The sequence below is a fragment of the Patiria miniata genome, unplaced genomic scaffold (assembly GCF_015706575.1).
Source record: "Patiria miniata isolate m_02_andy unplaced genomic scaffold, ASM1570657v1 HiC_scaffold_14, whole genome shotgun sequence".
In the NCBI taxonomy this organism is placed as follows: Eukaryota; Metazoa; Echinodermata; class Asteroidea; order Valvatida; family Asterinidae; genus Patiria; species Patiria miniata.
The window spans coordinates 9,319,017-9,345,126 of record NW_024037052.1 but is presented as its reverse complement, the minus strand read 5'-3'; the positions used below and the strand labels follow the sequence as shown (position 1 = coordinate 9,345,126).

General features: G+C 39.2%; 1 protein-coding gene across 1 annotated transcript; it reads right to left on the bottom strand.

Moving 5' to 3' along the window:
- Positions 1–26,110, bottom strand: LOC119722021 (serine/threonine-protein phosphatase 2A 65 kDa regulatory subunit A alpha isoform-like; the record flags this gene model as incomplete). Its single annotated transcript, XM_038191997.1, is given in 9 exon segments — positions 1–223; positions 3,856–3,941; positions 9,747–9,932; positions 10,882–11,037; positions 11,774–11,921; positions 12,741–12,973; positions 16,554–16,654; positions 19,235–19,325; positions 25,877–26,110. Coding segments are annotated over 9 exon segments (1,305 nt in total), but the record flags the coding sequence as incomplete, so codon positions are not given.

The following is a 26,110-nucleotide window of genomic DNA, read 5'->3' as shown; positions in this document are numbered from 1 at the left end:
CAGTTGGCCGGCAAGTAGCGGCATGTACTCAATAATTGCCAGTCGTACACGCCATTTAGTATCTTCAGCAAGTTCCACTATGGCAGGTAGTAATGACTGTGATAACTGTTTGATACCAATAACATTGTTGACACAGTCCAGGTTGCTAATGATGTTGAGACGGACCTCAGGGCATTCATCCTTCAACTGAGCCAGGAATAGGGGAAGCAGATGGTCGATAGTTCTGCAAGTGAACAAACCACTTTATCATTGGGAATTCATCTAATGATATCAAAACATCATCATTTTCATTTCAGTCTTGAACCTTTTAAATTTTTCAATTTTCATCTGTGAATGCATTAAGATTTAAACACACATACCCACTGCCACTTAAAGCTGATCAACACCATTTGCTAACATTCAAAAAGGAAATGTTTTACTGGACTGTATGTAAATAATAGCATCTAGCATCCTGTGAAATTGTTGTGCCTAGTATGCCGTCATTTCCTACAACAGAGGAAATATTGTTTCCTTGTGAGAAAAAAATGGCTGCTCCCAATTCATCAAATTTAATATATTTATTTTGCAATCGCTCACATATCTGTGATGAGATTATTTCTCAGGAATGACAAACTTGGGATCATACCAAGAGAGGGTGCCAGTCCAACCATATTTTGGACAGGAGAGGGTTATAGACCTTTATCCTGCCACCATTTCAGTCATGTTCCCTGTATCCAATAACATCATTGAATGATAAAAGGAACCAGCCGTGCTTTGGTTACGTTGATTTGAATGGAACAAATTGAAATGGTCACAACATGATAATGGTCTATTGACGGAAACCTGGCTTTGAGTTGAGAAAACCTGAGATGCATTTTCATAGTTATCTCCACGGTCTGCATAATGCAGTGATGAGGCGATTGTCAATGGGAAGGGCCGATATCATCTAATCGGTGCATGTTGCGAAGTTCATGTTTGGATTATGAATTCAAAATAATTATTTCTGTGGTATGGGCTAGAATGATAGCTGGACAGTTTTGGAAGTTCATGTTTTTAAGTTTGGATTTGGTTCAATCAGGTTATGAAAAGGGGATATGAACGTATTAACTTTGAGACCTTTTTTCATTGGCGCGGGAATCGTTTTGGGGTAATAGGCCTAAAGGGTTGGTGGAAAATTGTTGATCTGGTGTGTTTCATTCTTTATATTTATTTACCAATATGCGAATCTCTTTTTTTTACTGAAAAAAAAGCCATAAATTTGGATTTGTTGGGTTGACTTGATTCATTGAAACCTTGAAGAAGCAGCGTGTCCACGTAAATCTCGTCGTTCATGTCAGCTTGGGTGCAGAAGTTGTCACGTACTCGGTGATTGTTCCCAGCATGTGGTTTCTTCTGTTGCTGTCTGTGCGTCATTGTACCATAATATCATCAGCACGTTTTCACAGGCCTTTGTTGGTAACCACAGCGCACAATTAGTGAATGTACTGCAGTATCGGCAAGATTAAACAACTGACTTAAACCCATTCATGACTGTACCGGTAATTATGCTGCTTTCAGATTAGGTTTGAAAGAAAATTTGAAAAATGTGAAGTAAAGCTTTGTGGTTTTATTTTTTGTGTGTAATAAATGGGTCGCTATCAATGCTTTTATACGCAACAGGGTCGCCAAAACCTTTCGTTGGAACAGAAATTTCATACTGTCCGATTTCGTCTTAAGCGAATTTCTCCCCCTAGAAATGTGCACAATTTTGCTGGGACTGAAAATATGTGTTTGTTTTCGAAAAATCGGGAGCCAACTGTATAGACGAAGTATGTGCAATTGAAGATGTAGTGAAAATACGTGTGTGCTAAACCGTACCACAAGAAACAAAGACAAGCTTCAGTAGTTTCAGTGGTTTATACCCTATGTACTAGTTCTAATTTGCATTTTATGAATGAAGAAATGAACCATTTTCTTCAAAGGGTGGTGCAAACCGTATTACTAGGGACAATAATACAAGGTGAGTCTTGATGACGAGGACGAAATACAATATGAAAACGGAGGCTTAAACGTTGACGCAAAAATATTGTCTACTCTCTCGTATGTATCCACCCTATGCATACATCAGGGTTCTCCCCATGTACAAACGTGTGTATCAGCCCGATACGCTGGAATTGTAGCCCGACACGCAGGCAAAATTGCCGATCGCATTTTTCAGCCGCCAATACGCACAATATAATGATTACACATGCCATTTGTGCACAATATAATCGTTGCACACGCAATTATTTCATCTCGCTATGCAAAATCTTGACGATCCTATATTTCAGACGTATGTATGATCAAAACACGACACCAAAGCCATGCCGCTATACGAGTTCCATGCGGCAGTGCCCACTAGCCAGCTAGGCCATGTGCCATTGCCATTCACTGGTTACCACCGCGTGGTAACAGAATCAAAGCTATGACCGGAACCAGTGACAATGGCCTACATAGTTATTGCATACACACACAAAGCGTAACTGGTCAAATTTAAATCGTAAAAAATAGCTAACAAACATCGATGGAGAAAGGGAGTTTCTGCGAATTAAAATCCCAGAATGTGATTTCTCTTTTCTGTGTGTATGTATTTTTAATTTTTATAACAAGGTTTTACCGCATGTTACTTGAAGCGGAACAGCCATGTGATTCCGCAAATTTGTTGGTAGTCATCGGTCACAGCACGTGAGTCGCTGCACAGTGCACGTATGTACAATGAAACTGCGCTGTGTGTGCGATGTGATATATGGCCGGTGCTTGCCAGCTATGACCATCGTGAATTTCCGACCATTGAGAGCATGGTGGTGAGGACGACTTAAATTCTCGATCTCACTATTATTATTTTTAAGAATCATCCACATTGAACATAGTTTTACATTCGTTTTTTTTTCATTGTTTTGCATATTACATTTAATCCATACTTTTCCAGTTCAGGAAGTTAAAAAACTTAACATGTTTGTGAAATGTTGATTCTTTTTTTAAATACTTTTTTTGGGTATCAATCTCCTCTGAATTTTAAGAAAAAAATCCAGCTTAAAGACCCCAGATTTGCTTTAATGAAAATGAAAATATATATACTTCAAGTTTATTTTTAAAAACGTGTCCGTCCCAAGAGACATTTCAGTCTCCTGTTTAAGTTGAAGTTTTTACCCAATGACCACCACAAAATTATTTCATAAATGTTCATGCTTGAACAAGTGATCAAGTTCCACGATTCCACACGGATGTTTTAGGAAGTGGGTGGTCACTTCTTGGCACAATACTTCTCTTTCACGTCATGTGATTTTTTCTTTTGTTCAGGATGGTCACCAACTACCACAAATCTGTCAGGATTACACCGCATAACTGCCAAAGCCATTGAAGTGGTTTGATAGATTGGTTGACCCATAGAGAAAGGACAGGTTGTAAAGCAGCCATTTTAACCTGTCAAATGTACCAACATGATGCCAGCTTACCGACCTGTTCAAAATTGTAGCCTGATAGGTTTTGATAGATAGGGTTACCAGTGACAAATTGTGACTGAGTGTAGAGTATATCTGCTTGAGTTTACATTCAGCATACATAAACTTTGCTGTCCAATTGATTGACATTGACAGCAATTCATTAACTTTAATCTCAAAAAATCAAGATTACTTTTGTGTTTTCAATCATTATGACCCCCCCCCCCCCCCCCCCGTCAATCACAACTTTTGTAAGTGTTAATACAGTTTTTACCACATACAGACTGTTCCTTATTTCCTTAAAAAAGTGTTATATCTTACAAAATAAAGTACCGTACCAAACACTTGAAAATGAGTGGAATTGTGATGCTCTCACTACAGAAGGCTGGACAGTAATATATACAATATCGCAACTTACTTATCTTTGCCCAGTATTGGAGACAAGCCCATGATGACAGATGCCAAAGCACTCTTGACATGTTGGTTTGCATCAGACACCAACTCCTGCCGAGGAAAGTTTCAAAGCTTAATATTCAATTTGAGTATGCATAAAGCCAAAAAATAAACAAATGTTTTGTTGCCCTCACATGAAAAATTTCAGGAGGGTCAGTCGGTCAGGGACATTTGGGGGGGGGGGGGGGGAGGGGGGTATACAAAGTACACATACAGTCACAGACAACAGTAAGAAGCAAAACCCAAGGTCACCCAACACAGTGATAGGTTCCGGCAAAACAGTTTGTAAGGGCCCTTGATGCAACAGCGAGACAAAAATATCCGACGAAACAACTTTGGGGTGCCTTGTGTTGTACTTATGGAATAATTTGGCAAAATCGCCATTTAATAGATATATTTGCAATGCAAGTTGTTTTATTCTCAACATCGCTGTCATGGACCAGACAGACACTGCGTAGCCGTCCATCTTGGCTATCGTGTTTGCACATGCACACAAGCGGTACAATGTAACATCTGGCCAAGGGCACAAAGTGAATCGTGGGTACCAGCAAAGCATATTTTTAAAAAAGGATTTCTTTAGAAGATTGGTTTTCATCACTACTGTTATATTCTTGTTAAATTTTTTTGATTGTTTAATTTTCCATTCAACGTGTCCTACTGTCATGAAGCTTACGCGGCAACTTTGATCAATATTTTGTCAAGGATTCCATTCAGCTACCAGTTCCCAACATACATGTACACGAAACGTTTTTTCAGGCTATGTGTACTGCATGCACCAATCCAGTATTCTGTGTACGTACATGTACACAATGTGCATTGAAGATATGATGCGTGCAGTAAGTGTACATATACACCACATGCTCCAGGTCTCTACCTCCATTACACCATCCATCAAAACACGGAAAATTTGAACTGTACTGCCATTTAGGTATGTATGTTTTTAACGAAATGCAAAATTAAGGCATTTAAAAAAAAAGCCGACCAGAGATTTCCAGATTTTAGGGTCGATTGGGTGAGGGCAACAAAACAATATTTTTGGGGCCTAATTTTTGGTTGGAAACACCACTGCAACTGAAACTAAAAAACTAGAGGTTCACGTTTGTTGAGTTACAAACGCAGAGTGGTTGGGCTGACATCTATTTCATATGTCATAATCTTTGCCACAATATAAATCAACTGAAAATAATTTAAACATTTTTCAAACTGCAGATAGAGGGCGCTCTAACATTTTATGACGTCACTGGTATTATTTTTGTAAAGCCCAACCTAGCCAGAGACTTACATCGTTGAAAGCAAGTTCAGATCTTTTTCCAATTTCAAATTACAAGGCACTTTCGGTTTTGACCGGAAGGAGGGTCACGTAATATAAAAAAAATTAAGACCCTGGAATATTGTATCAATTCCTGTAAAAAAACAAAATCAGATCTCTCACCGTTGATTTTATATTCATTTTCAAAGATTAATCATGTGGTCTCAACATATACCGGTATGCACGCCTATGCTACTGAATTGTACATTCATCAAGTACAATTGTTTAAAAATCTAATAGCTCATATTTTAAAAGTAAAGGTTGCACACCATTGGCGCAATACATAATATTGCTCGCAATACCTTCTTTACCCAAGTGCACATGTTTTTAGGAAAAAATGCCCAATTAAAAAAAAAAATCACCCAAATGGGCACTTTTGCCAGCCCAACAAACAAATGTGCTTCCGTTAACAAGTTGTCATATAACGTGTACAAAACACTAGTAAACACTTAAGAATACATTGCACACCAGTTAAAGTTATGTACCGCCCTCTCAGTTTTGGCGAGCATAAACTATGAGTCAGGGGAGTTCCCGAATGAGCAATATTCTCGGGAATTTCCCTACTATTACACATGCACAATGCAATCCACGTACGTGCCTTGCAACCATCTTTAAGGCTTGGGGCTGTGAGCCTTATATTTCAAGGGTGCTGAGGGGCATGTCCAAGTTCACTTATTGCCAAGAGACACAGGGAAGTTTGAGACCTACTTTCACATTAAGATTTAACCCTAAAAGGGCTGGGGGCCCTAAACTTTTTCTGCGATAGCCTTGCAGCTTATTTGTGTGTAATATGCACCACTCCGGATGAGGGCCGATATATGTTGAAAGTTACAATTTCATACCATAAACCGTTTAGGAGAAACCCGCGGGGAAGTATTGTCGGGAAAAAAATGAAAGAAAGACGGAAGAACAATTCTAAACAACGGTCGGGTTGTGCCTGACCACTCAAAACTTATGGGAACACAACAGTATGCTACATTTCCAAATGTCAAAATGCATTGAATTTCAGAAAAGTGACCAATTCAAGATTTGGATGCCTTAAATGCACCTAGGCATGTAAATTTTCTATTGATCTGCTGTTTTTGCTTTTTTCTTTAAAAATCCAGCCATGAAACAAACAAACAAATATATTACTGTGCTTCTGGTTCGTTTCATGCTGTGGTGCCTGCAGAATTGGCTCTGGGTTTTATAAACAGTAAACTCCGGCTAAACTGACATCGTATAAACCGTCATATCGCTTAAATTGGCCGTCTGACGAAAGTCCCGATTGTCTCTAATGCATTTCCATTGACATTTTCATTTCTAAGTCGGCCTTTGTAAGCCGCCATTTTGCCTATGTCGGCGTGTTACTTTCAGTCCCATTTCCTCAAAACCACAAAAATTCCTCTGTATAAGTCGGCATCATGCTCTGCGGTTTGTGTCACTGTGTCGAGTGAAAAGTCCCACACACAGCTAACTGACAACTGTTTATCAATGGCACGGCCCGTGATTGATGCATCGGCCAGCACGCGTACACTAATCGCACGTGTACACTAATCGCACGTGTACACTCTTTCATGCACAGTCTGTAAATTGTGTGCATCGTTCGCTTACACGTGCGCGATCAAAAAGGGGTTTTCCCGATAGCACATCAATACCAGTACCCCCTATCGACTGCACGCATGCGCTCTGTTCATTTTAGGGGTCCCCTTATTGTATCAGTACCATGCACAGTTGCACACATGTAATTTGTGACTGTACACGTACATACATGCACAATGTACACTACATGTACATGTTCATGGTCGTACAGTATACAAGCGATATGTCATACCACTGTTAACGCTAGCCGACCGCGCCGTCCTTGCTTCGTATGTACGTACATGTACATGCATGACTTTCTGTGATCAATACCACAGCCTGTTTGTGATGATAAACATTGAGGATATATTTGCTTGAATCAACCGTGGATGTAGAAATAAACCAGGGTAAATCAAAGCCTTTGAATTTTAGCCATGAATCTCATTTGCCATTAATTCAATCTATTTTTTTCACTCCGTGATTCAATTTGTGTATTTGTGTAAGTCAGCAAAATGACAACTTGCAGCAGAAGCCGACATTCGCGTAAGTCGCCACAAATTCTCTGGTCCCGAGAGTGCCGTCTTAGCCGGAGTTTACTGTATATGTACAGTGTATATACACGGCATAAAAATGTGCAGACTCTTTGTGCATTTATAGTCTGGCCAATGTGAGAGTGTATCACAGGTGCAGATAAAGACACTACTGCATGTGTAGGACTCGTTGGAAAAACGTGTCTGGATTATGCATTTTGAAACCGTTGCTGGTGTCTCAAAATTACATCAACATGATACCTTTTTAGAATTACAAGAATTTTAGAAGGGCGCTGTTGTAGCTGCTGCCTCAAAAAATTATGTCTCCCGTTTTATGTAGCTTTTATCACTTTTAGCCAACCTTATTTTGTTCAAGTGTGTTCATAGCTATGCAGAGAACCAAGTGGAGACAGGAAACAATGGCAATGTCTACCGTCAACCCATATTTGAACATGGAATCTGGATTAGGGACACTGGAATTTGTGAGTGCCGAACTACCATTATGCACTTTGACCCTGGCAAACGGATTTGCAAACGTGTGAAACCTTGGACAATGTGTTACCAATATCCAGATCACCAGTGTCTAGCACAGAGTTGTAACGAGTCACTGATTTTTGTGACTCGAGTCGAGTTGAGTCATTTTAAAGAAGTGACTCGAGTCGAGTCGAGTCATTAGGTCAACAAGGTCGAGTCGAGTCGAGTCGAGTCACAGAGTGTGGTCGAGTCGAGTCGAGTCGAGTCAAGTATTTAGCTCGAGTCAATTCGAGTCACAAATATTTGAACACTAAATTACAATAAAAAGCAACAAACACAAGAGAGAAAGAATACAAGGCACCAGTCTATTACGGAAATCCAAAGACATAAAGTATGCTGTATGGTACCCAACCAACAGTTTCCATTGCTAGCTCACGACCCAGATAAGAAGATGTGAAACTTCGGTCTTATAACTGGTTTGGCTTCGGGTCTAGATTTTGTTGTTCGCTGATCGCTGACAATGTTAAAACCTAATTGCATTATACAAAACTGTTTCTGATTATTTAAAGGTGGGCGGGCCCGTCCGTATCCATTTTTTTGTGTGAAATCGGGACATGAATTTAGCCAGCGTTCCACCAAGAACTTCAAAATCGCCCGAAACCAATGATGAAACCACGGATTGAGAAATGCGTTTTAAGTCTGGTTCCCGGTTTAGCATTACATGCTATAGAACCACAAGGTGGGAGTCCGCGACACGGTGTATGTTTGTTGTTTCATTATGGAGGAAGGAAACAGACTGCCGCTGTATATAAACATACATTATTCGCGAACATTAACGTGACGTGAACAAAAACTGGCAACGCGAACGGCGCAGCGTAAGTCATTGCAAATATTTTTCGCAAGTAAGTTTTGCTTTTATTTTGGGACTCGAGTCTTATTAGCCTTCCTCGAGTCAAGTCGAGTCATTCTGATGAGGGACTCGAGTCGAGTCGAGTCATTTGCTCGCAGTGACTCGAGTCGAGTCGAGTCATTTACCCGTCGGGACTCGAGTCGAGTCGAGTCGCCAAAAAATGTGACTCGAGTCGGACTCGAGTCGAGTCATTGACTCGAGTCATTACAACTCTGATGTGTAGGTTTCCTGTACACAGAGTGTCCAAGTGAACCATCGGCCCGTTTGGAAATGAGTACATCAAGGAAAGGCAATGAATCGGATGTCTCAGTTTCCATTGTGAATTGTATACTCAGGTGTTGTTGGTTGCGATGGCGGAGGAAACCATCGAGCTTGTCCGGGCCTTACTCTTACTTTACCACATGGTTTATTGACTTGGCTCTCCCCAGAACCAATTGTTTGCGCGCAGTCAATCGGAAGTCACTAGAGCATGAAAAATGGACCACAAGTCGAAAACACACTTTTTTCAACCCACATTTGGACTGACAAAGAGTAATTAAAGTCAAAGGTGTTGTGTGTCAATTTTGTCACTTAAACTTTACTCTTTTATAGGATGTAAAGATCAAGGCCATATATGCAAAAATAAGAAAGTTATGCCCGTTTGTTGATCTGGCCCCAATAATGCAAGCCCTTTCACCACATGACCAAATGGCACTCAATACCTAAATCTGTGCGTGGATACTTTTGAAGCACTTTTCTTAGATTTGTGTAGTGGTAACACTATCACTACACTACACCGTTGGAACGATCCGAAACACTCTTTCAGCTAGTATATAGTTGATGTATGGGCAGCCAAACATACTAACATGCCAGCTTGCTGAAAAGCAGTGAATAAATCTGTGTTCAAAGTGCTCTGTGTGTCGTTTCCTGGTCGACAAAAGTCGCCCATGGTAAAGAAACGGGGTAAACATAAAACACATACACAGACATCAACAAATCTTTCAGAAATATACGATGTTAGATATTTAACTTTTGGTTCCTGCTCCCCCCCCCCCCCCATGTTCTGACCCATTCCCCTGTCAGCACCCATTTACCTTCACACATGGAAGAATGTTGGTCATGATGATCTGCTCCCTGGAGTCCGGTGCCAAATTCTCACAAAATGCTTTGACTTTATGTGCACTGGCAGCACGAACCTCTGCCTCACAGTCTTTCAGCAAGCTCTGAAATGCTCCCACTAAGTCTTGTTTGGTGATCTCGGGTCCAACAGCTTGCTGAAGCTTCAGGAGTAAACAGAAATAATGGAACTAGATTTTCAGGGTGAAATTTGAACACAGTACACCCAATATAAACATATCTTAAGTTATGTGCACATAAACAGATGAATTCAGCAAGTAATTATTTCTGTATTTGTCATGGAATTCTGAATCTAATCCAACTACACGGACTCCACATCAAAGGTGTGTACACTTCACACTCCATTTACTTCAAATTATTGACAGAACAACTATGGAAGTATCCTTTGAGACTAGCTTTCGCACTTTTGATTAAGGATGAAAATCCCTCGTGACTCCATCAGCTTGGTAGACCTGAACTGACAAGGTGCCTATGGCATGTCAGATTTGTTTGTTACCAGATTTGTCAGTAAGACAGAACTCAGAAGTTAGAGGTATTCAGTATTTAATAAATGCTATCCTAGTAAAGTTGCTGCAGATGGCAAGCTAATGTATTGGCTTGAAATGACGCCAGCTACAATTAATGAATTCTTTACTTCAATTTATTGTGTGGTCCAAACGTTACTTTGGATTCCTCTTGGACATTTTCAATAATTTGATAGTGACACATTCTTTGCAACCCAGAGTGTCAACTTGACACTTTTATTTACCCTTTCATCATTGGATATGATGATTGTTCTATCCAGGTATTCAATTGGGACTGGGAATAGACTCTGTGCAAAATAGATAGCGCTTTGAGACCACTTTCAAAAGTACCAGTGGCAGGGATGCACTGGGTGTGTGTACTGGTTCCCATGCTTATAACCCATAGTACGCACAAACAATGTTGGTGCCACTAGCAATGTCTGCAAATGTCCCACTCAGTGTTCATGGAAAGACCCACTAGTCTTAATATGAGAGAATTAAAACAGTGTACAATGACATTGACCCCAAATATCAGCTCACTGTGATAGCTGCAAAGAATGAAACAAATCTGGATGCAAGTAACCCTTACATCGGTGAATTTGTCTGCCACCATGTAGCGTACTCTCCAGGATTTATCCTCTGCACAATTTCGGAGTGTTGGCATGATAAGCGTCTCTGTGTCCTCAGGTGATAATGATGTTGCAATATTCACACAGGCCTCTACAGCCAGTAGACGTACTGAATCCTGTACATTCAAGAACAGATTTGTCATTTCTCAACTGCAATTCAATCATACAATGTGCAGTTTTTTGTTTTACCATGTATTACTGCCACCTCATTTTTTTTGATTGACTAAGACATTTTGTATCAAAAAGTTACATTTCAATTCATTATTTATAAATGCTACACAGAAAGTTGTGATACGGTGCACCTTTACTTCAAGAATAGTTTGATATTTAACACTGAAGCTAATTTAACAAGACTGAACCTGAAAGTTAGATGGCTGGACTATATACATTCTGCTATTAATGCTGGTCCTTGGGTCAAGCACAAATGATTTCCATTAGTTACTACGGTTCTCACTAGGGTATTTCAAGATCATGATTTTGTCACCAGAGACACGACATGGTGTTGTGTGCTGTTGTGCTGCATTTTTGGAACATCGCTCAGTTCTACAAGTTTATGAACGGCAAAGCTCTATTACATTTTTTTTGCAAAAATGATTGTCAGCTGGGTCTTGGTGAATGTCCTTGTTTTGTACACTTGCTGCCCTCCTCAGCATTTGCACCAATGCAACCAAGGTAATCAATGTGTCAGCACCAAAGCACATAGATGGTAGCACAATATGTCTTTACATCATCGAAGATGGCCAAGTAAAAAAGGCAATGAGAAATAATGAAGTAATTACGTGTTTTAACACTAACAGTCCCGAATATCATTTGTCACACACCGTAGGGAGTTAGGGTTTTTAATTAACTTACTTGTTCATCAGCTGCAAGATTGACAAACATTGGGATGACATCTGACTTGAGATAATCTAGCTCTACTGCTTTGGCAAATTCTCCAAGTTTACTTGCTGCAGCTCGTCTGACCATAGGGGTTTCATCAGAGCACAGGTTTCTGAAATGCCTATAGTCCAAACAGAAATAACTGATAAGTTATTCACTACACTTTTAATTTGTTTACAAAAGCTTGAGACAGTTTTGGTATTATTTCTGTATTTTTCACATTCAAGGGTTTAAAACACTCAGTCATCTCTTTAGGATGAAACTATCACACCCTTACCCCCCAAAAGGGCAACATGGGTGAACAGTAAAAGGGGGAAATGAAACATCTTTTATTGTAGTGGGCTGATCTTGAATTCTGTTGACTGTTTTTCTAAATGAAACCAAAAAGGCAGGTAGTGGTTTTTGTTTTTGTTTCCCTAAAAAAAAAATATTTAAAGACTAGATGTAAAATCATGTGCAGATCAAGCTAAAGGGATTTTTGACATTTTCTTATATGAAGGAAAGGACCATATTTATTTAGGAAAGTGTAATGTCACATTGTGAGCAATCATAAATCACCCTTAATCCTGTTCCTCAGACCAACACATACATGTAGGGTGAATAGAAGTGTCCAACACAAAAGTAAGATAAGAAAATCCAAAGTGCATTGTATGTATTCAAATTGTGGTCATTATTTTGTTGGTTTGTTTGTTTTAATTAGCATTTTTTAAATGTTATTTTCATAGTCATTAAAATTTTTAAAAAAAAATACGGTACCACTAAAACATTCCCCCCTCCCCATTTAACTGTTGGAAGGGGTCTCATCACTGTTAAATATGCTCGATATTAAATGATTTTACAGAGGACTACTCAAATTGCAAAATTCCTAAAATCCACTGTTAAATTTCATCCTTTCATAAAGAACCAAATAAGATTAGGAAGAAATGCATCATATTCTTACGTGCGAAGTTCTGCCTTGATGTTACTAGAGCACTTGGCATAACAAACACTGAACAGACCACATGCTGATGTACGGGATGTAAACCAATCACCAGAAGACAATCTCTTGACAAGTGGATAGAAGTGAGCCTCCATGTCAGCTGAAGAGTGTTCCTCAGACAACTTACGAAGGGAATCAACAGCCTTGTCACGAACCACTGTTTCCTCTACAGTCGCAAGGCTTTCCAGAGGTGGCTACCGAGTAAACATCAAGAACAAAACTACAATCAAGCTTTTCAGCTTAAAAGGACTCTTTAGCTTTAGTGCTGCAGCCGAATTGCTGAACCGAACCAAATTCACCGAACCAAACTGAATTGTTCAGTTGGGATGTTCGGAAACACAATGTTTCAGTGTGGGATAGCAGCTCAACAAATCACCATGTCTCTCAGTTAGTTACATGTAGTAGTTAGTAAGTTAGTAACAAACGTTGACATTGTCTATTGTCTATTTTAACCAATTTCAACCAAACTTTGTTGAAAGTATCAGTAGCCCAGCCCCAACATGTCACATGACCAAAATGGGGTCAAAGCAGTGTAGTAGTCGAGTACCAAAATCCGAGTACCAAGTTTTCCGAGTTCATTTAGTGCCGAGTACGGGCCAAGTAAGAGTACACTGTTATGATCTCAGAATAAATATAATTTTTGTTTTGCTTTTATGTTGGAAAGTCATTGTTTGTGATTTAAAAGAGTGAGTGAATGTGCAGAGATCCTGTACAAACAAGCTGAATTTAAAAAAAAACATGTATACCAGAATTTGTATCCTTATGGAGTCATTTCTTTGTTCTCGTGTACTAGTTTGAAAGTGTACTTTCAAAATGCTTGTTCATGTATTTCAATCGGAATTAATTTCCTGGGCAGAAATTCAGACTTAATATCCCTTACATAAAATATTCCAATTTGCGACGGATCAACACACCTTGGAAATTCCTAGTTTTTGAGTGAAATCCATATATATCTATTTCTTGATAACATTGTGGAGACGTATTCACCTATAGAAATTGCCCTGTGCAGGGTTCTCCCTAGGATTTGTTCAAACCTGTGGGGGAAGTTTTGTTGTGATTCACCAACCTGCAAAGCCACAGCGTGGGGTTTGAACATTTTGAACTTTAGAAGCTCTCTGGTGCATTTCAGAGCAAATCTAGGGAGTCTTTAAGGAAGATTTTTCCTTACAATTTAGAGGAGATCTTGTAACATTTTTTGTACATGTAATAAAATAAAAAAATAAAAAAATGTATGTATTACATTTACAAGTAACTTTCAAATTAAGAAATTAAGGTGAAAAAAAATCACTTTTACTTCCGATTACATGCCTTTCAAAATAACGTCTGTAGGTTGGAAAAATTATTTCACCAATTTTTTTGGGCTGCTGATTGAATCATGGAGGAATAAAAACACAAGATTGAATGGAGCATATTTAACAAGGAATCATGTATATTTGTGCCAGGACTATTTTCATTTGCACCACGAAAATTATCAAGACTGGCCATCAAAAGTGATTAAAACTTGCCTCACCTAATTGAAAATATATTTGAGGTGGGTGATTCCACCATATGCTTTTAACGTACATCACAGCCGCTAGCACAGCCAACATTCAGTCTTGCCGGCCGTACATCGCGCCGTACACACGGCGCAGTATCAGTGTACATTACTGCACTGTGTACGGCCCATCCCTGTGGCCGAAAATTTTGCACTGCTGCAGAAGCACGCTACGATGTTTCGCCACAAGTTCGAGCTTTGCAATCTCGTCATTTTAATGGAAAATTCATACACAGAAAATAAAGATCACGTTCTGTGAATTAATTCGCAAAAATTCTCTTTCTCCATCGATGCTTGTTTGGTATTTTTACGATCCAACTTCGGCCGATTGCACTAATCATCATCGCATACGCACAATGCAGTAGTCACTGGTTCCTGTCCTTCATCATAGCATTGATACTGTTAGCACGTGAAGGGAACCAGTGTACCATGCTGTATGCGCTATTATTAGCTAGGTGCTGGCTGGCGCAGTGGTCCACGCGACAGACCCATCATCGTGTGCATTTTGATCGCACATGCATCAGAAATACAGGATTTTTGCCAAGATTTTGCATGGTCAAGATGAAATAATGGCATGTGAAACGATTTTGTTGTGCATTTTAATGGCTTGTATAATAATTATATTGTGCATTTCGGGGGCTGAAAAATGTGATCGCATTTTTGTCGGCATATCGGGCCACGTATCGGACCTTTTGGCCCCAAATGCAATAGGCTTCTTGGGACTACCAAGAGCAATCTACAAACCTAATTTGAAGATTAGGCCCAAAAAAGTCCGGTTTCTGGTATGGAGCTTGTCCAAAAAGTGGTGTTTTTTTTACCTGACTTTTTTGCTTCAAATGTCGGCTGATGACTGCAAATGGTGCCCGACTAAACTTAGTGCAAATATATGGGAGTCCAGAGAGGCCACATAAAGCTTATTCTCGATCATAACCCCATCTAAAAACACGTTAAAATTGTGCAGCAGCAGGATTCCAGTCAAACCAGTGAGTTTGGCAGTTTTGAGACATCATCTTTCATTGAAAAAAAACCTTTTTCATTTTGCCGACGCGCATGGCTACAGCGACGCGCGCGCATACCAGAAACCGGAGACTTTTTGGGGGGGCCTTATGTAAAGTATTTTTCAAGTTATGGCGGCTGACAAGATTTCTATTGTTTTAGCCACTTTGACCTTGATCATTGACCTTTAGGCCCCAAATGCACAGCTAGACATTTTGCTCGAGCCTCTCACCGGCCGTCGACGTTGTTACATGTCGCCGTGTTTGACATCATTGCCCAGACCCTAGACACGCGGTAAACATTATGACAGTCACACTAGTTCACCGAGGTAATGCTCTACCGTGGGGGAGGTACGCTGTGCATGTATACCGCGTAAAGCGTACAGACTCATTGTATGTTGGACGGTTTCCTTCTTGATTTTCCCATTTTTTGGAAGTATTGTACATCGGCATTAGGCCCTAATTGTTTTCGTAAAGAACATGTACACCACTTTTGTTTATTTTGGGGGCTATTTTTTTATACCTGTTGTGGTGCAAAAAGACCTTATTTCTGACAAAAAAAAATTGATGTTCGAAACCACTGTTTTCAAAACCACACAACGGATATTGTGCACTTCACATTTATTGCATCAACTTGCCCGCACATCAGCCAGTCACGTAAAAATACAAGTGATATCACTATTTTAATATTGACCAATCAGCGCCACAATATTCAAATATTATGATAATTACTCTCCAGTTAGTGGTTGTTGCATTGATATCTGTACGTTTGTCATCGTTTGGACTAGCGAGCACGATGTGAAACTCGGGCCACGTGTTCATAAAACATACGGTGATTGCACTTGAAGTTGGATTTTTGTCGTGAATGGCTGATAGTAGGAGAATTAAGAGATTCATTGGTGCTTTGTGTCCAACGTGCAGCCTGCCGTATGTAGTTTGTTTACTACAAAAGCACGCCACTAAAAAGGCGTTATGTAACTCAAGGTCACTGCGCTGGCTAAAACAGGGAACGTTTTAGCTAAAACGGTTCATATATCGTACTAGGAGATAAACTCGTTCTGGTTTAGAGCTAAACCCTCCCTCCAGATAAATAGCCAGATTTTATAAATTTTTGGAAGAATCACTTTCCCCTTACACGTACTTACCGACGTCAAGTCAAACAATGGATACATACCATAGTTTCAGCACATCTCTTAAATTCACAATGCTTTGCATCTTCTTAAAAAACATTCAAGTATTACTCACCAAAAGTGAATGCACAAATTCTGGTCCACCAACCAATGCCGTAAAATTCCCAAGCTGCTCCGCCAATGCCAGCAATACTTCATCCTCATCATAAATAGTATCTTATTCAAAGAACACAAAATGTAACCAACAATAAGATGGTAATACATACAAATCTTTATTACATTTTTTGGGGAGGGGGGTGTTTGCATTTTGTCTGATTTATTGTTAAAGCCGTTTTGTGTACAGACTCTGTGCATGAACTGAATGGGGCTGTGTGGACTATAACATACATGATTGCCTGGATGGACATGTTGGTTATGCGGTTAGTTGTGAAGATGCTCCCACTCAAAATTACATTGAAATTTAAGCCTCGCGGTGTTTTGATCTTAATCCGAAACACAATTTATGTCTCCAGGGATGAGATTGGTCTATGACAAAAAAACCTGAAAATTTTATGCATGAAGTGCAAACTCCGGTGAGCGCGAAGCCATTACGGCGTGAGGTCCGGGGCCCGGTTAAGGGCCCCAAAAATGTTTTGATTTAAGATGCTCTGTTGTGCAATCTGAGGCGATTACTCGGCACTTTCCTCTGAAATTTCGAAGCAGAATTTGTTTTAATTTTAAGAAGAATTTTCCTCAATGTACTCTTGTTCTAATAAAGTTTCTTCTGTACTCAAAGTTGAGAACCATGCTGTTCTCCCCAGGACTTTTTCAGACCTGTGGGGGAATTTTTGTTGTGATTACAACAACCTGCGAAGCCACGGCCTGGGTTCGGGGCCTCTTAAGGGCCCCGAAAAATTTTGAACTTTAGAAGCTTTCTGGTGCATTTTAGAGCATTTCAGAGGAGATCTTGTAATATTTTTGTAAAAAGAATCAAAATTGTAAACTTAAATCACTTCAGCTTCCCACAACAAGACTTTCAAAATAGCGCCGGTGGTATTGTTGGAAACATTATTTCACCATTTCTATATTTGTAGTAAAGCAAGGAATCGTTTATATTTTGTGCCTGGTATTATTCTCATTTGCGCCACAAAAATTATCAAGACTGGCCATCAAAAGCGATTAAAACTTGCCTCACCTAATTAAAAATATATTTGAGGTGGGTCATTCCACTATTATGCTTAACGTACATCACGGCCGCTAGTGCCGCAAACATTCAGTCTGGCCGGCCGTACATCGTGCCGTATACACGGCGCAGTATCAGTGTGCATTGCTGCACTGTGAACGGCCCATCCCACGTGGCCGAAAATTCTGCATTACTGCAGAAACACGCTACGATGTTTCTCCACAGGTTCGAGTTTTGCAATCTCGTCATTTCAATGGAAAAAACATACACAGAAAACGAAGATCACATTCTGTGCATTAATTTGCAGAAATTCTCTTTTTCCATCGATGTTTGTTTGGTATTTTTAGTTTTACTATTTCTATGATCCAACTTCGGCCGATTATGCACGGAAAACGATGTCAGTACGGGCAGTAGTCACTGGTTCTGGTCCTTCATCATAGCATTGATTCTGTTAGCACGCGAAGGGTACCAGTGTACCATGCTGTACTTAGTTAGTCTGTACACCTAACCAGCGCAACACGTGCATCTCAAGTACCGACACAGGAACTTGACCTAAATAATCACAACCTCGGCCCCGAGCGAAAAATCATATCGCACTTATGGCAACGCATGGTCTTCAACTTCGTTCTCACATTGGGTATTCAATATGTGCGTGTGTTATAAAAGATACATGTATATACGATCAACGAAGTTTATGTCCGTAAGTAAACTTCGGATATTTTGGCAAGCAAAACTCATTATGAATAATTAATTAGCACATTCTACCCCCCTATTTTCTCAACGGATTCACATGATTCACGTTGGTGGACTATTGAGGCCCCAAAAAACGGATTTCCGAGAAAACAAAACGGAGAAATCACATCCCTGTGTCTATAAATTGGAATGTATTTAATTTATTTGACAGATTTTCTTTTGACGAACCTCAATTGAATTGAAAATATCCTGGAGCATTGCTCACGTGTGCCAACCCCGAAAGAGGGCCCACTACCTTGGCTGATGTTAATATCAAACAGAGCATGAAGCAGCTGAAAACGTTTGTGGAACGTCATTGCCGAGGTTTACAGAAATATGTTTGAAACAAATTCGATGTATAGTTAAGATCGTTGAAGGATAATGATTTTGGGTCCTTTCTTGCACATGATTTTTAATCACGTGAATTTACATCTGTCTTGGTTACTCGCTGGTTATTTGAAATGTACAAACAGTAAGCACATGTCCTGCTTGAAGGTACAGCCCTCGCTTGAAAATGATGTTCCAAAGCAACAGACTGAGTGGAAAATGTTCCCAGGTAGCTCATGAAGACTGGTACAACATGTGTACATATTGTGCTGGTACAGTTTATCTCCAGATTTTTGATTTAAAGTTAAACAAAAAAACTTGTGTTATACAAACACAAATGCCCCTGCAACCGTGACTGTTCCCATGACATGATACCACCCTTTTAATATCAGATTTCTTTGGAGCTATCTGGGCCAAATGGAACACTCATTTATATCACCATCGTATTGTTGAAGACAACATTTACTTTTTGTTGTAATTTTCAGAACTGGATGGATTTAAGGGTTAGTATTATATAGCAAATATTGTTACACCGACCTGTTTAAAGTTTTGTGTTCATACATGAAGATGCTTACCTGTTAAAAAAGGAATGAGTTCACTGCGAGTCCTCTCCACTCCAAGAGCCAAAGCTATGGTTGACAGCTTCTTGATGCTATTAAGTCGAAGCTACAAAGCCCCCACCCCCCGAAAAAATTGTTTTAATTAAAAAAAAATAATAAAAACAATAAATACATAAATAAATGGTCAATTTTTTATAAAAGGTCTGAATGCGTGCGCAAGCACAAAATACAACAGTTATTGTAAACAGGTCCTTTAGTGAAACCGGTATATATGCCCCAATGTCACTGTCCTCTGAAGTTACGGTTTTATTTGTTTTCTTTTGCTTTTTTGGCAAATTTGTTTCTTTCAGACTTTCAATAGTTAAATATTACAAAATTATATCACTGAAAACATTCCAAACACTCCGAAACGTATCGTTATAACGCAAAATATAACATTGATGATGAAAAATGTGGCAAAATTGCTTCACCAAGGTTTACCATGCCCACTGGGGTCAACATGCAAATTGAGGTCAACCAGCTAGCGGGATGCAGCGCAAAGCGTGGCATTCCTCTGGTATATGTGACCCGCTCTGCAAAAATGAGTCTGATGTCGCATAATTTGAATTCAAGCTTTTGCCATTTTGAAATGGAAACAGTAAAAATTTGCTCAAAATTTGGATTTTTTGTTTTTGTTTTATTTTGGTTGTTTGATAGTTTTAGTTCAAATATCTTACACAAAAATGTAAATATTGTAAGAAAAAGGAAAAAATTATGAATCGGTGGTGCTTTTCTTGGTTAGTTACAGTGTATTCGTCATTTTTCAAAGCCCTTTTTCTCCATTGAGACACTTCTAGCTTTGCAAAAACTTTACAGAATGAAACAAGCACAACAATGCAACCAAATGTCCTAGAGAGGTCCATGATATACCAAATGAAAGCTTATTTCATTCCCATTTTATTAATGTAGTTAACTCAAAATGTCAGTTTTGCCACAACAGACTCATTTTTGCGGAGCGGGTCACATATAATAGCCTTAAATCTTATAGCTCAGTGGATTTGTCAGAATACTACTGAATTGTGTACTTTTTTCTTAAAAGCACCCAATTTTGTACAGAGTACATGTACCGGTACTTTAACCCTAACTCCTTAGGCATTTTTGCTAGGACGCAACCTCAATCCTGCAAAATCTCTAACTGCCTCCATGTAAAAATTACAAACAGCCTCAATCCCGAAAAATCCTCCTAAAATCCTCCAACTATCACTGTCAATATGTTGAGGCAGAGCCACTGACATCCTGGAGCAGCGCGAAGGATTTCAAGTACTATCTACATCGTAGGCCTAAATTTATAAACAACACAAGGTCTGGCCGTAGACCTTGAAACAGTACATCCTCCAAAAGCAGCCGCACATTTTTGCCATCCTCAATCCTGCAAAATCCTCCATTTTGCAAAGAGGAAGGTTAGGGTTACATTATAAATCTTTATATTTTAATACACTTAATTTTTCAAATTAGGTTTTGCCCTTCACCGACGTATAAACACTGTATACTCAGTGTGTTACCTCCCCAGTGAAAGTTGGAAAAAATCACTCAGGTGGGACTCGAACCCACGACCTCCTGCTTTCTAGGGCAGATGTCTTACACTCGACCATCGAGCTAATGGATCGGTTGGCTGGTTCAAATCTTATGTACTTTATAGCAGCGGGTTCCGTATTAACTATTTATAAGATGGAATTTTTGCGTCGGGGTGATGTAAATCAAATTAGATTTTGCCCTTCACCGACGTATAGACAATGTATACTCAGTATGTTACCTCCCGAGTAAAAGTTAGCTTGGTGGTTGAGTAGACCCTGGTTAATAAAAAATACTGCAACTTAAATTTGCGTGGTCCCCCTGGGATGCTGACAGCATTTAACAGTCAGTTACATGTAGTAAGCACACTTTTCAAATCCTAAGCAAAATCAACAATGACATCATTTGACCCCTAGATGACCTTTGACCTCAATTGTGTCAATTAACCTGAAGTTCCCCTACCCAAAGATTATTGTCACCAAGTTTGGTTGAGAGTGAAGTCTGACTTTTCAGATGAGAGCACTAAACAGTTAACCTAACCGAAATAGAACACAGGAACACACGAACATACAGACACACAGAAGGAATACACTATCGCAAGATCCCCCTTTCTTAAAAGCCAGGGGGATAAATGTGGCTATCCTCACGGCAGCCGTAAAGCACTTCTCATCTGCTATTGTTACGACATTGCAAAAAAATACCATCGCAAATCTATATAATATTTATAACTGCCCTACCAGAGTGCTTTGCCTTTGGTAGCTTGATTGGTTAAATGCTTGACTACCATGCCAAAGGTCCTGGGATCAAACCGTGCTATGCCAAACCTTTTCTTTTGGGTCATTCCATATCAAATCACCCCCCAAAATTGCAAATTTTCACCCCTGACACAACCCCCTTTAAATTGGTTCCTATTGATTGTATTGGGGGCAATTCCACGGTAACGGAAGGACGTTTTCACTCATTAAACAAAATTTCAAATGTGTGTATCACAGACACTGTTCATAGTTACAGCAAACAAATGTCACAATTGTATTGCTATAATGCTACTGTCATTTTCCACACTTTTGGGGGGCATGAATGCCTCCCGTTTTTGAATTATGAATATTAATGAGGTCGGTAACGGAAGGACGGTAAAACGGACAAGGGTTTTCCAACTTACTCGCGTTTTGCGTAAACTCTGTGAATTTTATGGGGCAATTATATTTTAAAGGTAAGAAATGGAATCCCTGAAGCTTTATCTATACTATACCGCCTTTCATTTGACTTTAAGTGTTTCGGTAATATAATTACAACGTTTTAAGCAGATTATGATTTGGTAACGGAAGGACGGTAACGGAAGGACAAAAGGTTTACTCAATTACAGCACGAACAAAATGTGAATTTACACTAATTTTACAAGTGAAACAAATTGCTGAAATGTGTAACTGAATTTGAAATCAACAATATGCAGACCTGGCATAAATAATTATACCCAAGAAACTATTGAGATAAAGATAGAAGCCTGCTAATTAATGATAACAAAAGAAAAACGAAAACAACCCAAAACACATAATTCACGAACACATGACAACTACAGAAATGGACTTCAAACCCATCACCTCAATCCTTAAAAGTCTAAATACACAGTTTTTGAGCACTTGAGTATATTGGTTACATGTTCACCAACAACTTTTAATAATAAGACCGGTAGGTTCAGTGGTTTACCTAAAGGGTGGGGGGGGGGGGGCAACCAGCCTACATGTACATTTAAGGTAAAAACATCTACCGGTAGAACTGATGGCTTCAGTTAGGTGTTGCTTTTAATTGAACTCTAAAATCAATGTTTGAAATCAAAATACAATGATTTAGAGTAGTAACAATTAATTTATAAACATCCAAACTGAAATTGTTAACTTGGGCATAATTTGTCAAAGATTGCACCTCACATGTCCTACACATGTAAATTGAATGAAAGTGCCCCAAAGTACCGGTACTTTCTGCCATCTCATTTTTGACTTAATTTGCTTCTGGAATGGCTTCACAGAATTCGTATCTTTCTCTATTGTCCATGAATGCTGATGGCAGCAACTTTATGATTTGATTTTCTGCAACAACTCCATACATGTACAAGTACTGGTACATCAGCATATATGTACATGTACATTGTACATGTTGTACATGCCTGTGCCTTCCTTTGTAATAAACACCTTGCCCTGCTTATCCTGCTTTTGTGAAGGTGGGTCACATGAATGTCCTTTCAATGCTCATTATACATGCATGTATTTGCAGTGATTTTCATTTTTCAAACATGAGCGCAAATGTCGTAACATTTGATAAAAATACGATTTGTCCTTCCGTTACCGTCCTTCCGTTACCAATTTGGTAACGGAAGGACGTGATTTAATTAATTGTAATTAAAAACCGAGAAGTACAGCAGTGTCAGTTATAATGTCATATTGAAGGCCTACCTAAACCTGCTTTGCACAATAACTTTCAATGCATTCATACGTATATTTTCGGTAACGGAAGGACATTTTCGAAGGCTGAAATATTAGAAGTCACTGAAGCGAAGCAAATTACGCAAAATGTTAAAAACAAGTTTTAGTCGGTTTTTCAAGACCAATACTTTCTCATGACAGAAACTGATGGCATTAGTACATATTTTTGTGTGTGTTTTGGTAGAATACTTTCATATCACTATTAATCACATTTTTAGGATTAAAACAAGATTATTACATAATCCTATTTTTTGGTACTGAAATGTATAAAAAATAAAATTCCGACTTCAAATCTTGAAAATATAGACTTTTAGCTTTCATTTGATGCCAAATTTGTTTAAGTCACATGTATTTGAATTTTTTGGTGTCATGTCCACTTTGGTGTGGAATTGCCCTTGGGTAATTTAAAATGATAAGTGGTTTGATAGATACCGGTTCCAAAAATAGGCCTCAATTGCCTACACTGTACTGCTCATGTATTGAGTGCTGTGTATAGAGGGTATGCACGGCCGTTTTCCCACAGTAAACTTATATTAGGGCTCACGCACTCGCTGTTTGCTGCCGGTGATCATTTTGTGTACAAAACGAATACGCGCAACATACACATCAAAAAGTCGGATGTTTTCATTCCCCATTTATAAGTTAAAATTTTGAAATATTCCTCGTAATTTATAAAGATAGTTCAATGATGTAATAAACTTACATATTTTCCCATTGTGATTGTGATTTGAGTCGAAATTACACTTGTTTTTGCTGTTTGAAAAGTCTCATTTTAACTCCGAGTACGAAAAATGCTGCGCACATGACATGTTACGTTCACGGGCCATGCGGCACGCACAGACCGGTCCATGCGTTCAAGATCCACGGCAAGAATTGTCTGCCCTGGTGACTGTGTTTAACTCGGTCTCGACGGTAGTGTAGCATAGCAGACGTCAAGAAACCATACGTCAGTCGAAAGCTTATTGAAAATGTCATTCAACCATCCACGTTCCATGATAATCGGCCTACGCGTTGCAAAGTTACGATTCTTTTTGTTTTTCCCAAAACTTTTTCATCACGAAATACATTGAAAATAATAATGGAACCTTGAAAATTGTAATTAGTGATATCGAAGCTTGAATTGCTTTTTTAAAAACCTTCAAAATATGATTGTATTATGATCGGCAAACACATTGAGCTGTAAGTTTTCAGACTATTTTGCTGTTTTTTTTTCAAAATTTTCGCTGTTTGGGAACAATATAAGGGGTCGGAAAAAATTCCGTACTCGGACGTCACTTTTTTCAATTAATTTTCTAGCGCCAAAAGTTACATCTTTTATGGTTATTCCTCCACTTTCCCTCCTCTACTCTCACCCTCTCCTTTCCTTAATTTCTATTTATTAATCAGTCAGTTACTTCATCGGGATTCGAACCTCTGACGCTTGCTCGATACACGAGACTCTTAACCGCTAGGCCGCGCACGATCGCTGTTGCAATAATCAATCTTTGGACGTATTTGAAGTATCCATTGAAATAAACTAAATATTCATGAGAAAATAAATATTCATAATGACGTATTGCACTATCATTGGCAGGCTCATGCGACGTCATGGTTGTTGATGTCACGTGTATAACATACCGCTGTCTTTCAGCCACTACAATCAGTTTTGACCGGCTGCTTGCTTCAAGTTAGTTCTGCACGACGTATGCATCCAAAATGTGCTCTAAAAACACATTTTGAGTAAATTTTTTTCACCTTTACACAGCTTCCTGGATTTCTCTTGGTTGAAATGACAAGGTGAGGTGACAATTAATATGTTTGGCAGCAGATAAATTGATGTCCGAGTATGGAACTTTTTCCGGCAAATCGGTGGAGCGTTTGTATGGAGGGTAGCCCCATAAATGTGGCCTATTTACTGGACTGCCTCCGTAAACATAAGCCACACGTCCACATGTACAAAAATCGTGTCGACTTTGCCAAATTTGATTTTCACATTTAGGCTTAGTTTGTAGGATTTTTTTGCTTTAGAAGCATACTCACCCACTTTATAGGCTAGTCAGAAAGTGCTGCCTTTTTCAGATGTCTAATTTTTGTGAAATTTCATGTTGAAATTTTGATACGCAAACGTGTAAAAATGAATCTGGAAATTTCACAAAAAATATACATCTGAAAAAGGCAGCACTTTCTGATTAGCCTATAAAGAGGGTGAGTATGCTTCTAAAGCAAAAAAATCCTACAAACTAAGCCTAAATGTGAAAATCAAAATTTGGCAAAGTCGACACGATTTTTGTACATGTGGACGTGTGGCCTATGTTTACGGAGGCAGTCCAGTAAATAGGCCACATTTATGGGGCTATATGGAGGGGTACCCGTAATTCAACGCTCCACTCAGTAGAGCTAGTTTTTATAGGTGATTTTTGAGAAATAAAAAAACAATTTTTACTCTAATTTGCTCAAAACAAAACAGGGGCCCTACACTACACGATCGCCGTACATGTAGTTAGCCTAGGCACCAGTGACCATGGCCACAGTCACATGATTCATGTACTAGGTATAATGTAGGCCTAGGCCTACGTAAAATAAAAAAAATTAGGCTGAGTGATGGAACAACAATTCTAATCCACACTTTAAAGGTCATGCTTTTCTTTACCTGAACATCCTCATTCCTCAGTTCGTCAATTAAAACTGCGATTGGATACAGAGAGTCGTCTCCAGATTCGCTGGAAGCCATTTCGCGCTATGTTGAGCACACTGTTGATGGTCGACTCGAGTATATTCGTCTAATCTCTGGATGGATTGCGATATGCCGTGGCACAGCGCTGGCGCAGCATGCGCATGGATATCGGATATGGATCGGACGGAACTTCATACACACGTACGTGCG